The sequence below is a fragment of the Mytilus trossulus genome, chromosome 1 (assembly GCF_036588685.1).
Source record: "Mytilus trossulus isolate FHL-02 chromosome 1, PNRI_Mtr1.1.1.hap1, whole genome shotgun sequence".
Taxonomy (NCBI): Eukaryota; Metazoa; Mollusca; class Bivalvia; order Mytilida; family Mytilidae; genus Mytilus; species Mytilus trossulus.
This window is the reverse complement of record NC_086373.1, coordinates 43,084,909-43,102,108: the sequence shown is the minus strand read 5'-3', so window position 1 is coordinate 43,102,108 and position 17,200 is coordinate 43,084,909. Positions and strand designations below refer to the sequence as shown.

General features: G+C 30.4%; 1 protein-coding gene across 9 annotated transcripts in view; it reads right to left on the bottom strand.

Moving 5' to 3' along the window:
- Nucleotides 1–17,200, bottom strand: part of LOC134724986 (prestin-like) — a 56,753-nt gene that overhangs the window by 16,162 nt on the left and 23,391 nt on the right. For 4 of the 9 annotated variants that reach the window (XM_063588459.1, XM_063588426.1, XM_063588486.1 and 1 more), the window contains exons 2-8: nucleotides 11,568–11,900; nucleotides 10,335–10,445; nucleotides 8,255–8,469; nucleotides 5,670–5,834; nucleotides 3,610–3,771; nucleotides 2,225–2,307; nucleotides 961–1,108 (exon numbers count right to left, since the gene is read on the bottom strand). In XM_063588459.1, the coding sequence (XP_063444529.1) occupies nucleotides 961–1,108; nucleotides 2,225–2,307; nucleotides 3,610–3,771; nucleotides 5,670–5,834; nucleotides 8,255–8,469; nucleotides 10,335–10,445; nucleotides 11,568–11,889 (1,206 nt within the window). In that variant the 5' untranslated portion in view covers nucleotides 11,890–11,900. Of the gene's footprint in view, nucleotides 1–960; nucleotides 1,109–2,224; nucleotides 2,308–3,609; nucleotides 3,772–5,669; nucleotides 5,835–8,254; nucleotides 8,470–10,334; nucleotides 10,446–11,567; nucleotides 11,901–12,202; nucleotides 12,408–14,758; nucleotides 14,846–14,868; nucleotides 15,088–16,868; nucleotides 16,954–17,200 lie in introns of those variants that run through there. The other 5 variants (XM_063588433.1, XM_063588468.1, XM_063588442.1 and 2 more) reach the window with 5 other exon arrangements.

Genomic DNA, 17,200 nt, shown 5'->3' with positions numbered 1-17,200 from the left:
GCTAACCAAGCTTTGTTTAACTCATTAACTAGTTTAAACATATTTTATTGTTCAAAATGACAAAAGGATCAGACACAAGTTTTACAACTTAGTAACTTCTTCTCCAAAACAAATACAAAATATACACATTAATTAATGAACATATGAAATATTTCTAACTAACAAATAATTTAAGAATAAAGACATGAAAACAAAAGGAAACTTTTTGAAGCGAATCAATGGATTTTAATCCAGTGCATCCTTTTACAGTATAAATACGACACAAACACACCTAATAGTTTGGAATTACCTATGCGCAAATTTTGTTCTTGTGGACATAACTTAAATAAGTGTGTGTGTTTTCTCATAATAAAGCGTGGGATCTTAATATGTTATCCAAGTTTCGAAAAGGATGTCAGCTGCACAATGGTAAGTATAGTCATTAACTGCTGCCCTCTAAGCTGAGAAGCAGCAAATCCCTATTTCAAATCTTTGTTCTATATCAGTCACAATTGGAAACCATTACCAAATATGAGATTACATTAGCTATAGGTTTTTTTAACCATGTAATGGGATTTGTGTCATGCATTTATACACCATATTATTTCTTATTAGATACAATAAGGTCAACAAAGGTCAAATGAACACAATTATCATTCTACCTTCCAGTAGTTATGTGTCTAGCAGGAAACAGAGTAATTTTACAATTTGATGTGTTTGAGCTTTTTATTTTGCCATTTGCTTTGGGATTTTCCCTTTAGAATTTTCTTCAGGTTTCAGTATTTTTGTTATTTTACTTTTTTCAAGTCCTAAATATGTATATAAAACATTCTAATATCAAGCATCCATATAATAATTTTTCTCAACTTCTCTATTAATCATATTTGTAATAAAAAAAAATTAATAAACTGAATTTTCAATCTTAAAACATTTATAATATAAAATTTTGATACACTGAAATTACTATGATTTGTAACATACCTGATTGGAATTAATCTCATAATCATATTTTTTGGCTAATATTTTGCCCATGGAAACAGAAATGGCAAAAACAACAATGCTGATGGCAAAGGCGTCTGCTATCACGTCAGGTATCATACTGAAATTTGGTACTTTAGGTATAGGCATCCTGTAATAAAAAAATATATGTTTTCGGCATATCAAAAATGTTTATCCAAATAATTTTGTGACAAATTTTGATTTTCACATTCTATCATTGTTGAATTAAAAAGAGTAAATATTCACATTTTATTCTTAAAATTTTTTAAAACTAGAAGTTACCAGTTGCATATCACAATATTGTTCATCCCACAGTTCAACTTGTATTTTTAATTAGTAAAATATTTTAAATATTGAGTTATTTCCCCTGATTTGGTCTCCTAAGCTTATTTAGAGATTATTTTGATACAAGTTTTATATACACCATTTCATATACATCAAAACTTACATAAAACCTTTTTATTTTGCATAAAAAATATAAGGTATGATATTATGAAGTGTTTGATAAGAAATTTGAAACCTAAAAATTGTATTACAATCACGTTTTCAACCATATATTTTATAACAGGCAAATCTTGCCAACACATTAAATTTTAAATTGTGACGTCATGAATTGTGGAACATGGCCTTTCCAAACGGAAGGCAATGAAATAAAAACATATAACAGGACCCATTTATATCACATCCTCCCCAACATATATATTGAGGTCCCCCCACTCTTTTCAACAAAATATGTGAAGAACAAAATGTAATTCTGAAAAAAAGTGTGATATTAATATCTTATAATGATTTGAAACTGCTATAATCATATTTTTTTGAACCCATTCTAAACAGTAGCTGATGAACTTCCCTTGCCAAATCATGACTCTCTTTTGCTATGAACTTTTAAAAATGTGAAATGTTATCCTTTTTTCGTACTTCCCATAACCCATAATCATATCATAAGGCATTGAAGACCGATTTGTCTTTGAATTATATTCCCCAGGCAATATCCTTTTTCGTGAGAATATTTTATTATCTGATTTTTTTTTAACAAGGAGGATATCAATTACTTAAATATTCAAAATTGTTTTGAATCAATGTAAAATACCTTTTGAAGGTCAAAGTTTGTCTCCTTTGCATGTCTTTTTTATTGGTTTTAAGTCATATATTTGAGAATTTAAAGTCCCAGATCAGCACCTCATATTGGGAGAATTCACAAAACTGAAGAGTTGGCAGATTGGGCTACCACTTTTATTTGACTTACCCAACAGGAATATCTCCAACCTGTGTCACACCAAAATCTCTTTGTAAGTTAGCACCATAGGAAATTAAAGTTCCTAAAACAACCTGTTAAAATAAAAAATCATCATATTCATCATTAATTCAAAAGATTTGCAGCTTAAAATTAGTTAGCATACATTTGTTTAGATTTTTTTTTCAAGAACTTTTATGAATTACATAGATCTAGAGTATGGAAAGTTTATTGAATTATCTCCCTTTGCATATATTTATCTGTACACTTGTAAAACAAGTAATTCCTATCTTTCATATTTAATCAAAAAACTTGTTTTCTTAAATTGCCAATTGGTGATTCATCATTCTTAGTATTGTTATATTAATTTTGCAAATAATCTTCCGAGCTAGTTTTGTTATCTAATATATTTCAAGGTTAAGATGAAGAATCTAGCATTACTTAATGCTGCTTACCAAGTGGACTTGCTACATGTCCCTTCCTAATTATGCTTTTTTCTTGTTTTTTTTCAATTTTACCCCTTTAATAATAATAATGGACGTTTCGTCCCCGAGGGTATCACCAGCCCAGTAGTCAGCACTTCGGTGTTGACATGAATATCAATTATATGGTCATTTTTATAAATTTTCTGTTTACAAAACTTTGAATTTTTCGAAAAACTACGGATTTTCTTACGCCCAGGAGTAGATTACCTTAGCCGTATTTGGCACAACTTTTTTGAATTTTTGGGTCCTAAATGCTCTTCAACTTTGTATTTGTTTGGCTTTTTAACTGTTTTGATCTGAGCGTCACTGATGAGTCTTATGTAGACGAAACGCGCGTCTGGCGTATTACATTATAATCCTGGTACCTTTGATAACTATTTACTGCTATAACTAGGAGATTATAATAATACTGACATCTGCAGGGCAATCAGTAGGCTGGCACTTATCAGTAAACATATAAATTAGTAAGAGAGAAATAATATTAAGGGAATTGTAGCAAGTCTACTTACCAAGACACCACCAATGATTTACAATGGTGATGTGATGTAACAACTTTTCAATTGATTAATGGAATATTACTAGTTCAGAAACTTGCATAAAAAAAATTAAAAAAATAATTTGGAAAATAGGTTGTGCGGCAATTTTACACAGTAATATTATGCTTTCCAATTCTTCTAGATATTTGCATTGGTTTTGAATAAAAAAAACAGTATAATAGAAGGTTTTATGCACATTGTGTCCTACAAAACTTCTCAAGAACAGAAATTGTAAAAGTGCTACAATTGAACATATAAGCACATGTATGTATCTCTAACTTTCATGTATAAAAATTGAGGTTTTTATCAAATGCATTTATAGGTTTAAACTTTGTTGTCAATTTAAACTTGTTTATATTTAACATTCTACACTTACAGCTATCAACTCTACAGGAACTGGCATTTTCAGTCTTGGTTTTATTTTTGGATTCTGGTTGATATATGTTTTTATTGTATACAGGAACACCATACATATTACAGAAGCTATCAGAGTCACTGCATTTGTATGTGGTATATTTGTGAAAAAGTCTCTGTATGTCTGAAAAACACAATAATACATTATAATGTTTATATACATCAGTGGTATCATGTGTATCTTCATATCATCATGATATACAAACAATACAGGAAAACACATATATCAAGTGTGTATAGATACAGGTAAGTTTAATTCTTTCTTATAATTGATTGGAAAAAAAATCAAATCTGTTTCTGATTTTTTTAATTTTACTGTAGCTTGTCTATTAGTGTTGCTCTCCAACTATTGATGCTTTATTTATCAACTTGCACTTTCACGACTTGACTGTAATTTTCTACATCAGTTTGTTCAAAATTCTGACCAGTTGAACACTTTGGTTTATAAAACAAATTGCAATCTGGTCAGAGTTTTGAAAATATTGCAATAGGAGGAAAGCAACACTAATAGTCATTTTATTATTCGGTAAGGAAAATGTGATTGAATTATCTCCCTTTCAATGCATTCAAACTGTAACGAAAAAATCAAATCCCCATGCCTGCTGTTTGATTATATAACAGACAAGACAAGGAATGTGTTAAACAGTTTATAAAGAGAAATTGCACTTCTCAAAGTCTTCTGCATTTTAAAAATGCACACCTCAGCATTTGAAACATATGCAACTGTATGACAGGTTTTAACAGCTTATCAATGACTAACATGACATTATTGTTTTGTTTTTTTCTTCTTTTTCAAAATGTTTACATACAGGCTGACTTAAGCTGCATACCTTCTCTAGTTTTCTCATTTTTCATTTTGTGTCAACAGTTGTTGGTTATGTAACTTTTATTTAAGAGAGCAAAACAATCCATTTTAAAATATGTTAATACATGTAAATCTTTATTGATTAATCATTTAAACATATAAGTACTGTACACACATCATTCATAATAACAGGATATAAATCATGATTTGTATCAACGTAAGCATCTCAAGTAATTTTTCTACATTTGTATATATCCTTATATGTAAAGATAACGCTTATTAGTTGTTTATTAATTAAGAAAGATGTTTGCTTAAGGACATTTTGGTTAATTACTATATATAGCATAACAGTTTGTAACTACTTGGGTATTTCCCTGAATAATTCATTAAAAAAATAGGACAGCAAATTGTTTTACAATTTCATGAATAAGATGCAATGTCATTCAGTAAAATAATTAATACCTTTTTTATTTGTTTATTTATTATTTATCATGTAGTGTCTGTTTTCTGTCAACGTTTTTTTTGTTCCTGTAAACATGTTGTATTTCCTTCTATGATAAACATAAAATTTAAGAATGAAAAATAGTTGAGAGAATTAAGATTTTTTTGTGCCAATGCTTATTTTATTTTCAAAACTTTTTTGATTGACTGATTGGTTTTTGTTTGCTTCATACTGCACCAGTGCAAAGGCTATATTGTATTTGGCAAATTAAATTGACTGTGGATTCATTTATTTTCGTGGGTACCAATTTTCATGGATAAGGGGAAAATTGTGTTTTCGTGGATATTTAATTTCGTGGTTTTGCCAATGTCTGCATACAAGCCTATAGAAAATGTGTCATTCGTTGAACGTTTAATTTCGTGTACCCAAGAAATCCAAGAAAATTGATATCTAACAAATAATAATGAATCCACAGTATATAAACATTTTAAAAGTACCTAATTCTTGATTTCATTTTGAAGGTAATGTAAATTTTCATTCTTAGTAAGCTGATAAGTTTCAAAAATCACATCCAATCCTGGATAGAAGAAGCACTACATCAGTATAACTACAGCTTTTCTGTCATTACATGTTTTTATTTTGTCATCTATAGAAGTAATCAGACAATCCTACAACACTTCAAAAATATTTGTACAACCTCAGATTAACAAACACTGAAAGAATGAGACAAAAAGAAGATAACTGCCACTTCTTTTTCCTATGCTAACATACTTACATATACAAGTTTGAGTGCACCACTGTATCTATCAGTAGATATACCAAACACATGTGTAATCTGACTAGTAAATACATGACAGGCTGCTCCCGTTGTAAATCCACTGACTAAAGGGTCTGACAGGTACGTAGTTATAAATCCTAACTGTGCCACACCCATTCCTAACTGTAAAATAGAAATTAAATTTATAAAACTTATATATTTATACAGTACTTTAAATCATATATCATGTGAAATTTTCAAATAATTTCAATCAGAGATGTGCACCACATTAATTTCAAAATTTTAACTATGAAATCTATTCAACCTTGTTTTGATGGCCATGACAAACAAACAAATTCTGCAGAAACTGTGAGTGTGTTATATATCTCACAATATTTGCTATTTGTTACTGTACCATGAAGTAAATCAGTATCTTACAAAGTATAGGTAATTTCATTGTTCAAAATCCCAAAATAAAAAATAATATCACAGCATTAGTTAATTGATTGTTTAGGATGTCTTGAGCAAGTCACAAAGTTTTGGTGTAAGCTATTAAAAATATAACTTAGAATACATAATATTCTGAAATGGCAAATTAGTTCTAGGTGAATATTCCATACAAGATCAAATAAATTGCTCGAAAACTCAATTCTACTTTTGCAATTTTGAACAAAAAAGACTCATTAATAGGTTACTGGAAAAGGTTTTACAAACATTGTCAAGGTTTATTACAAAAACAATTATTAGACCATTACTTTTATTAAATCGATCATATTGATTACAGTCACAGCGAATATTATTGGTATTGTTAGACGATAAGATACTACTTATTATTCAATTTTACATGTCAAATTATTACCTTTTGGCATAGAAAAAAGTGGGGGGAAATATACCAAAGTAATGTTCAAACTCATAATTCAATAACAACCTGACAATGCAAATTCTAATTTTCTTTATACTATATTAACGGAAATGTTCAGTGTCTGTTGAGAATGCTTATTGTCAACATTTTTTAAGAGGGGAGGGGGTTACAAAAGGGCATAATTCATCTCTCTGTTTGCACTTAATGCATGTAAAATTTCTTTTGCTTGTTTAAACTTTAAAATCCTATTACATGTACTGGTTAATTTTACATTACGCATAAGCACATGTGTAAAATCAATTGCATGTTTTAAGATTAATTTACTCAACTCGCTGTTATAGCTTGTTGCAGAAATATATATTGTTTTCATTCAACTGATGAAGGATTTCCAAACCTGACTGAACAAAAGCGTCATATTTACATCTGTTCCCCTTTATTTCACTCAGATTTTCCAATTGTATTTTGCAAAAGTAAAATTGTTTAACTATACTTTATCATCAAAGTTTTATTTAATCTTTTACCTTACTTTCTATATAATTACAGAATTTCATGACAGTAAGGTGAAATGTTGGAGCACACCAGAGTTCCTCCAGGAACCTCTTAAAGTTTGCCAAGCAACTGGCAAAACATGACAAGAGCACCTTTGTCAATGAAAGGAGGGTGTTTTGAGTCCCTATCAGTGCTGAAATAGCCATTGTCATTTTTCTTTTTATAGTTAAAGATGTTATATCCATTGGACAAAAATGGTTTTTAAATCAAACATCCAAGTTTTACCACATAACATAGTAATACCATACAAAACCAAGAATTATTTGTTTAAAATTTAATCCAAATAGATTGCATATTCAAAGAAAAATGATGATTATTAATGTTTTACCCTTATATACTGGTTGGTATGAACAAAAATAGAGGTGAAAGAAACAGAAGGGACATTAAAACTCACAAGTCCAAAACAAACCAACAATGTCATGGCAAAAAAAAGGAAAACACTAAAGTATCAATAAACATGCACAATTCAAGAATAACAAAAAACTTGCTTTGTTTCAAGTCTAGTGTAGTACAGAGACAAAGCTTTTCCCCTTGATTATTTGGCAGATTTTTGGAAATAAGACTCTTATAAGGATGATATTCAGGAGAAGTCAAGTACAGCCTCACATTCTTGAAATTATTTTACAATAGATTTAAGTTAACAGACAATAAATAGAAAAAGAAAGACAAATGCAACACCTTTTAAAATTTACTGTAGCCTAAAACTCAATCAGGTGTCAGAAATAATAAGAGATTTACTACATAATATGCAACATCTGGTAGAAGAAACTGTTTCCAATAAAAGAGAACCATTAACTGATTTTTACAATTTGTTTTTATGTTGTGTTATTACAAAATTACACCACTGATCAGATCAAGATGAGGATTGGGTGCTCAAAAACATTCTTTATCTGGTTGTTCCAAATCAGGAGCCTTTAAGTCAGTTTTGTAGTATAAACTTGATCAGACCAAGACTTTTAAATTGCTTAATATCCAGGAATCTTTTATATCTCACTATACAGTTTGGGTTTTGCTCATTGTCAAATGCCTGAGTGTAAACTGAAAATGTTCACAATCTTTGCTTTAGTGGTCTTTTTTGGTATGTTGCCTTATTGGCAACCATTCCACATCTCTTACTAACATAGCATTTTGGATAACAAACAGGGCAGTCTATCAATACACTGTATCCACTAGGGATTATCAATAAACAAACCTGTATGAGTCCAACCATCAGAGTTACTGCCATAGCAACCTGTAACTTGATTTCATCTTGACAGGCTCCAGTACTGCCAATTTGGGTAATATTAGTCCCATTGATATCTGCTATCGAAACAGTAGTATCATTACAGCCTTCATAAACACCACCAAACTTGGCCACTCCCTTGTCGACTGCTGAACCAACCATTAGACATGCCACAGCAAAAGTGCCTGCAATATTTTTTATTGAAATTAGTGTAAATTAAATGGTGACTATGACCAAGCCGCATAACTTCACTTACTGGTCAGTTCATTTGGAATAATAGCTAAAGCTGTTCAAGCAATTGAAAGGTTTTATCTAAAAAAAATATGTATGTTTATTTAAATTTACTTGAGTTCTAGTTATTTGTGGATTTTTTTTGGTGTTACAGTTAGTAAAAAAAATATAACATTCTTATAAGATCAAAATACAGGCTCTTAGTCTGTGCTTTGCATAAAAATATCTGACAATATAAAAAAGAAGATGTGGTATGATTGCCAATGAGACAACTATCCACAAAAGACCAAAATGACACAAACATTAACAACTATAGGTTACCATACGGCCTTCAACAATGAGCAAAGCCCATACTGCATAGTCAGCTATAAAAGGCCCTGAACAATTCAAATGAGAAAACTAATGGCCTAATTTATGTAAAAAAATGAACGAAAAACACATAAACAAACGACAACCACTGAATTACAGGCTCCTGACTTGGCTTGGTTTTACGTTCTATAGTACTGTGATGATCTATTTGGTTAACCTTGGGTTTTGTTGTACATGTACAGTAATGAAAAAACATTTTTTTGAGGCAGAAATTTCATTAGCTGAAGTATAAATTACCAAAACAGAAATAAACAAAGCATGGAAACAGGATCAGAGTATCAATATCGTTGTTAATATGTCAAAATAGAGGTGACTTCAGGTGAAAAATTAGTTTCAAGTAAACGCATGTTTGCTTTCAGTAGCAAATATAGAGCATTGCTTTCACCATGAGTGCCATACGGTCCCAATTGCTAAACGTTATATATAGTTGACCTAATTCTTAAAGTAGATCTGACCTTTCATAGTGTTAGATTAATGCACCATGAACATAAGATGACCTATGTCAGATGGATAAAAGCCATAACAATAAATTTAGAGAGCATCATATACAGTTGACCTTTTTCTCAACAGTTTGTGAGAAAATCCCCTAAGCTCGAAAATGAAATAACAATTTTATACATGGAAATGAGATCAAGGTCAACAGCTGAACACAAGACCTCTACATATAATATACAAATTGTTTAGTGATTCTATGTCCTGAAAAGTTTGCTTTAAACAAATAGTTTATGCTCCCAACGCTATCAGATAATTAATGTCTTAACCATGCATTATTACGTTAAAAACTGAGTTTCTTCACAAAACAAAGTTTCTAATCCAAATCAAACAACTGATTTCAGGAAAAATCAGGTCAGAAATTCTTCAAGTTAAAAAAATAAAAAAATAACTTGCATAACAAATACATAATTATGTACTTCAACAATGAATTACTTGTGACATTAGAATAAATAGGTGTCAAGGAAAATTGGTAATAAGCTTTCTATTTCTGACAAAAGGTCTAGTTAACATGTTTCATCTACCATTTTTGGTTTTGATGTCTTTCTTTTTCTCTCTTTTTCAAATTTATAAAGTGGTAAATGTTTATTGTCATATCTAATAAGTTTTTTTTGCGATTTTGAAATTTGGATATTGACGTAAGTTCTTTGATAGAAATGAATTAAATTATACACTTTGGACAATTTAGAGTTGACATATTTTTAGGGGCCAGCTGAAGGACACCTTCGGGTGCGGGAATTCTCGCTACATTGAAGACCCATTGGTTGCCTTCGGCTGTTGTCTGCTCTATGGTCAGGTGGTTGTCGCTTTGACACATTCACCATTTCCTTTCTCAATTTTATATTATATAAGAAATCTGTCTACTTTTGAAGACTGTATGGATTTCTTTTGATTGTTTTTGTTAATGTCATTGACATGCACTCCAATTTCCTTTTATCCATCTGAAATAATATCTTACCCATAGACACATGTCTTGATGTTCCAAGGAAGAAATATACAATGACTGGGAAAAATGAAACATAAAGTCCATATACTGGATCCAGGCCTGTTAACATACCATAAGCCATACCTACAAAATATAAGTTTAAGTGTTATGGTGGGAATATTAACAATATATAAATATTTCATTTCCAATATTCATATCTTAATAATATTAGTTCTAACCACTAATGATTTGTCTGAGAGAGGATTATATCTGATTGGACTAATGATTCATTTATTCATGTTATTTCATTGGTACCAATTTTTGTAAAGTTTTGGAAAACTTGCATTTTCATGGATATTTGATTTTGTGGCAGATTCAGTTGCACATTCCTAAAGAATAATCTTAATTTGTTGAACATTTAAATATGTGGTTCCCATGTATCCACTTTAATTGGTTTCCAAAATTGGTTTCCAATGAATATTTATGTATACAGTTAAATGCAGACTTCAGCTGAATTTATACTGTTAATTTGTTAACTATTCCATGTTAAAAATCAGATGCTGTGAATCTGTCTAGTACAAAGGGGGTCAAAATTCAATTTTTTTCAAATGTTCTTGTCAGGAATCTAATGTTCAGTAGTTGTCGTTTGTTGATGTGGTTCATAAGTGTTTCTTGTTTTTTCATATAGATTAGACCGTTGATTTTCCCCCTTTGAATGGTTTTACACTAGTAGTTTATTGAGGCCCTTTGTAGCTTGCTGTTCGTTGTGAGCCAAGGCTTTGTTTTTTAGACCCTACCTTGACCTATAATGGTTTACTTTTATAAATTGTAACTTGCATGGAGAGTTGTCTCATTGGCACTCATACCACATCTTCCTATATCTATTGTCAAAATGCACATAAAATTTGTCACTGGGTATTGTAATTTCACATCATGCACTAAGTGGGAAATGATTCAAAATAAGAACAGTTACTAGTACAAATGTAATGTTATTTAAGATATGCTTCTTTGAAGAGACACCACAATTTTTTGTTTAAAGAAGAATATATGGATCACATATGTATAAGTAGATTTTCTCAAAGTTGTGAAAAAATGTCTCACAATCTTCTTTGGGTAATTTTTGTCATTGGGTTGATGTCTCATTAACATAAACACCACATCTACTTGTATTAATATTTCTGTTCAAATTTCTCAACATTGAAGACAAAATTACATTTTCAATTGTTAATTTATTTTGTATCCTCTCCAAATTTGTATTAGGCTTACCTTGTGGTATGTGCATGATTCCAACAGTAAGTCCAGATATAATATCACTTGGTAGGTCTGATTTGACATTATATCCCTTTAGAATAGACAAGAATGGAAAAATTCCAAAAAGAAAATTCTTGCAGCAAGTCTTTGAGCATGCACATTTTGAACATGCCTTCCGACATGAAGACTTCAAAGAACTTTGTGGTCTTACTCCAGCTTCAAATCCCTCATCAAGTTTCTGCTGGTTGAAGATTGGTCTGTCAATAACCATTTTAGCGTGGCCATTTTCTGTTATGTCAATCAGGGACTCGCCTAGCTCCGAGTCTTCCTTTTTCATCCTCTGTTTCCCTGTAAAAGAAATCGAGAAATTAGAAAACATAAAATCTGCTGTAAAATTCCCAAAAGGATACTGTTAGAAATTGCTGCATGTCAATCAGTGTTTTTTAGCAATTAAGTTGTTAAACAAAACACCCTTTGGCTTAAAAATTTGTAAAATGGTGAGAATAATGAGAATAATGAATACTTAAGTACTTTAAAATACAAAATCTATGTTTAAGGCTATATATGTTGGTGATAAAAGTTTATCATTAAGAATTTCAAAAATCTTGATAAAATATTTTATCACTAAAAACTGAAAAAATTATACACACGGTCTATCATAAAATCTCGGAAATATTTAATACAATATTACCAGCAACCTGGTGTATCTGAAGTTAATGATGAAAATGGACATGCAAAATTCTTGAAAAATATTTCCTAAGGGTCATTTGCCATGGACAGTTCACACCAATTTCATCATATAATTGGACAGGTGCAACAAATTACACCTTTCACTTTCCCCTGAGAGGACAAGATAAAAATTCATTATTTCATTCAATAAATCAGGTGTAAAAGTACATAAATAACTTAAATGGATGTCATATCTGGTAAATATATAGATAAATATTATAAGGTCAACATAACTGGCCTATTATGTGTATCTTACAATTTATTGTATAACATCTTTCTGTAACTAGACTATGTACTACATGTGTATATAATTAAATTTATCTTTGATGTATCTGTGTTTTTCTAATGACATGCATGGTGACAATAAAAATGTTCTAGATAATAACACTCAGTACCAGGGGAAAACATTTTTTAATTTATTGACCATTGAGGTTGATTAAATACAATTAATAGCATTTACCTTGGGAAGAGGGAACAGACAAAACAAACTTGGTATTTCAGTTCATTCATCAAATAGCAAAATTTTGCTGAATTTCACTTCTGCTTCAAAATCAAGCATAATTATTGTATTAACCAATTTTCTTGTAAGTGTTGAATTCTTCTATATATAATTACAGGCTCTCAAATTAATTGTTGATATTATGGGGGACAACAATATATCTAAAGCAGCTACCGGTACTATTAAAGTTCATGTCATAAAGTCTGTCGCGTCTACCTGAAGAAGATCAAGTCTGGCTACTTAGATGTCCTAAATGGACTTCTATGAGAAAAAAGGTCTACCTAAAGTAGATCATAGCTACCTAGACCATGTATCAAGGCCTACAAGGAATTTGAAGATCACAGCTGCTTTAAGTCATGTCAGAAAGTCTATTTGAAGCAGATCACAGCTGACTAGATCATAAAAATAAGAGTATGAGTGACAATGAGACAACTCTCCATCCAAATCACAATGTGTATAAAGTAAACAGTTATTATAAAGTCCAAAAGGATTAATACAAGTTGCAATAACTTGTTTCCCACTCCACTATGTACAAAGATATGTTTAAACTTAACTAAACTTAAGCAGATCACAACCACCTATTTCATGTTTAACAGTCTAACCTTAAAGATCACCACCGCTTAAATCATGTCTACACAGACCACAGACACTGATATTGTGTCTCAAAGTCACCTAGATCTGTTTTTAAGTCTAACTAAAATCAGATCCCAGTCACCTAAATAATGTCTTGTAATTATTTTTTTAATCTTGGTCAGGGTTCTATAGGTTTAAATATTTTGTCTTAAAGTCCCTAACTGAAGGTCAATTGGTCTACCCTTAGTACGTATGTACAAATATGTACAACTAATGAAATATGCAGATCAATTTTATGATAACAATTCTGAGTGATTATCTATCTTGATTTGAAATTTGAAGTGGTTTTGAAATCCATCACCTAATTACTGGGTTATTGAAAAAAATCACCTATTTGAATGTTTAGATAGAAAACTTTATAAAAATATGAATGATAAATTTATTTATAAAAATATGAATTTAAAAATAAATGAATGAAAATTAAACTTTTAATGAACAAACCATGAATAGTGTCTCCCTCAAACAAATGAAATTTGATATAACATTTGTACTGCCAATCAATATCTAAAACTTTTGCAACATACTGATGATGACGTAATTTTGTTTTAGCATTGTTTTGAATACGGTATTAGAACAGTCTGCAATGAGAATTTATCATCCTTCCCTTTTCCTTTATCACCCTTCTCAGTCCCTCCTTTTTTCTTGTACCAGGCTTTGAGACCGAAGCAGACACCATCACTTACATAACAATGTCTGAGGAGATGTTGTAACAATGTCACAATTTATTAGACATTTATTCAAGCTTATGATGGTCAATTGTAAAACTGTCTAAAGAAAGAAAAGACATTAAGCAATAGAACAATAAACAGTTAATTGGGTTTGCGCTTAAACCCATTGGAATCAACAGTTTAGAGACTTCAAAATTTCAGTAAACCACTCATTATATTCTCTTTATATCAATTGGGTTTTCTACTTTGGGTTTTCACCCTATAGTTTATATAGAATATCAATGTGTAGAGATCCTGATAATCTATATACTTATCAATGTCAATTCATGACCTTGATGAGACCCATTTCTTTAAGGTAAGATATCAATAATTGCTAAATCGATTGTGCCACTTAAAAAAATCAAAAAGGATTTAAATGAAATGCATATTTTTGACAATGTATTCTAAAAAAATACCATTTTAACAAAGCTTTTGAAAAATAATTTTCATCCTACCTTGTGGAATAGACATGTCAATGCCATATGGTAATGAAAAGATAAGAGTCCAAAAATATGATAATGATTAAAAAAAAAGCCCAGATAGTCCTCAATATTTATAAAACCAAATGTTCAAAAGTACTTAATAATACATCTTCAACTATTTTTTTTCTCACAATTACTTTTAAAAAAGTCTCTTACCTTGAAAAATTGACATGTTGAATTTCCGTGAATATTTGTATAAGAAGATGTGTCCAGTAGGACAATCATATACAAACTATAGTTAGTTATCATATCAGTAAACCACATACCAAATATGTTTAATAATCCAACTGATCCTTGGCCTTGGACAAACAAAATATATTCCCACTTCTCTCTGTCAATTCAGTGACTGGCCTATATTCATCAAAGTAACTGTGTCCAAATTTACAATTCCTTTCAAGTATTTTGCAAATAAAACCGATTTTACATGCTTTGATCTATATTAGATGAGTGCATCTTAGAATATATAAATTACAAAGCTTTTGAGGGAAATTGTTGTTTTTAGTACATAATTTGTCCTTCAAAAATGACACAGATCTAGGTCAAAATTTACGAAATTATGAAAAAAATCTGTATTTAAATACAATTGTTTACGTTTACAAAAACAAACTTGCATTTTGTTTATGAACAAATAATGTGCACAAAACCAGTTTGATTTTGGAAGGTGAGGATGAGAAACTCTTTATATTTCATTTGTAATTTAATAAGAAAACATAATATCTTTTTTCACATTATAAAACTGTATTGTTACGTAATTGTAGGTTGAAATCACCTGAATTAAAGAACAAACATGTGATTTCAGTTGATTGAAAATTAAAGTAGACTTAGTTTTAATCATTGTAATGTGCTTTGTAATAGTTTGAATAGAGGGTTAGCTATAGGTGGGAGTTAAATATAACATCAATGTAGCAGCAACTCAAATAATACAATAAAACCAAGAAAAGAGAGGTTTCTTAATATTTTTCAGCCTTTTATTTCACCAGCATTATTATTCAATATGTTTTTTTACTCCCATTTAATTTTTTATGCAGGATTCCTACTGGACTATAGCAGGATTCTACACAGAATGAACATGGAATCTAAAATTCCTGCTAGAATCTTAAATTCTTGCAACTTCATAGACATATACCATGAAAAATTAATTTTTTTTGGCAGGTTCCATTATCCAACATTAGATTCCTGGCATAGGGTAAACAGAATATTTATTTCCTACCAGAAAATCATTCTATCAGGGACAGGATTATTATCTATCAGGGACAGGATTATTATCTTGACTGATATTGATTTGTATTCAATAATCTTTAATTGAATTCTCAATTGCCAATAACATTTATTTTCCCGTGTCAGGTTCTGATCATAATAGTGGCGGATCCAGAACTTTCCCTAAGGGGGGGGGGGGGGGCTCCAGTCAAGCTTCAGTGATTCCCTATATAATCAACCAAATTTTTCCCACGAAAGGGGGGGCCCAGGCCCCCAGGGTCCCCCTGGATCTGCCTATACATAAAGTTTAAGAGCGCATTCAGATTTTGCAAAGACACATTATGCTGCAAAGATGTAAATAATTACCAGGGAAACATTGAAATGTAAGAAAAGATGGCTTTATTTGGTGGCTAATGATACCAGGTTAAACAAACCATTTTCTTTAGAATATGCCTGTACCAAGTCAATATGACATGACAGAAGTTATCAACCAATGAAATGAATGGAAAACGAGTCATATACCTGACTTGCATGGTACTGGCATTTTCAGTTGGTTGATAAAGTCTAAAGTTTGACTTTGTCAGTTTTTATGGACATCCCCATCCTTTCATTCACCTTGGAATTTGCTATTTTTGTTATACTCTTTTAAATGACAATTATACTTGCACTTTTAGATGCACTTTTTTTCCATTTTTACAAGAAAATGTTTTTTTTCTATTTTGCATGAAACTCACATCAGATCAACTAAATCGCATACACAGCTTTACTCCTATTTTTGCTCAACATGTATTTGTGAGTTCATCACGTTACCAATTTGTTGTGCACATAATAAAACAAACAAAAATGCTTTTAAAAGTGAATAAAAATTTTCAAAGATGTACAGGAAACACACATTTTTTTTTGGCCTCAGACTTAAAATTTGCAACAAGAAGTTGAAACACATGTAAATCATTATGTTTGTATTTGCTTCAAAATTAAAACTTTATACACTAATGCAGTTAGCTAGATGATAGTTTTGAATTATTAAAAGCAGATGATGTACATTTGTATTTTGAATCTGGTTTCTTACCTTGAAGAAGAGGTGTCAAAACTGTATAGTTGTTCATTGTGTGAGTTTTTATTTTTGTTTTTTTGTCATTGAGGCGGTCAGCTGATTATATTTTTAGTTTGAAAAACAAGTTATTGACAGGAAATAAAAAATAAATTAACAAACAAATTAAAAAATAGACACAACTTAAATAAATCTTCCTTTATCCTGATAAATCCTGTTTTTACAGGTACTGATGACCACCTAGCTCTAAGACAAGCAAAGTCTACTTCTTTGTTCTTTTTACACTCGAACAGAAAAAATATAATGTATTTGTAATCGTATCTCATATTTCTTCTTTTTTCTTCTTCTTC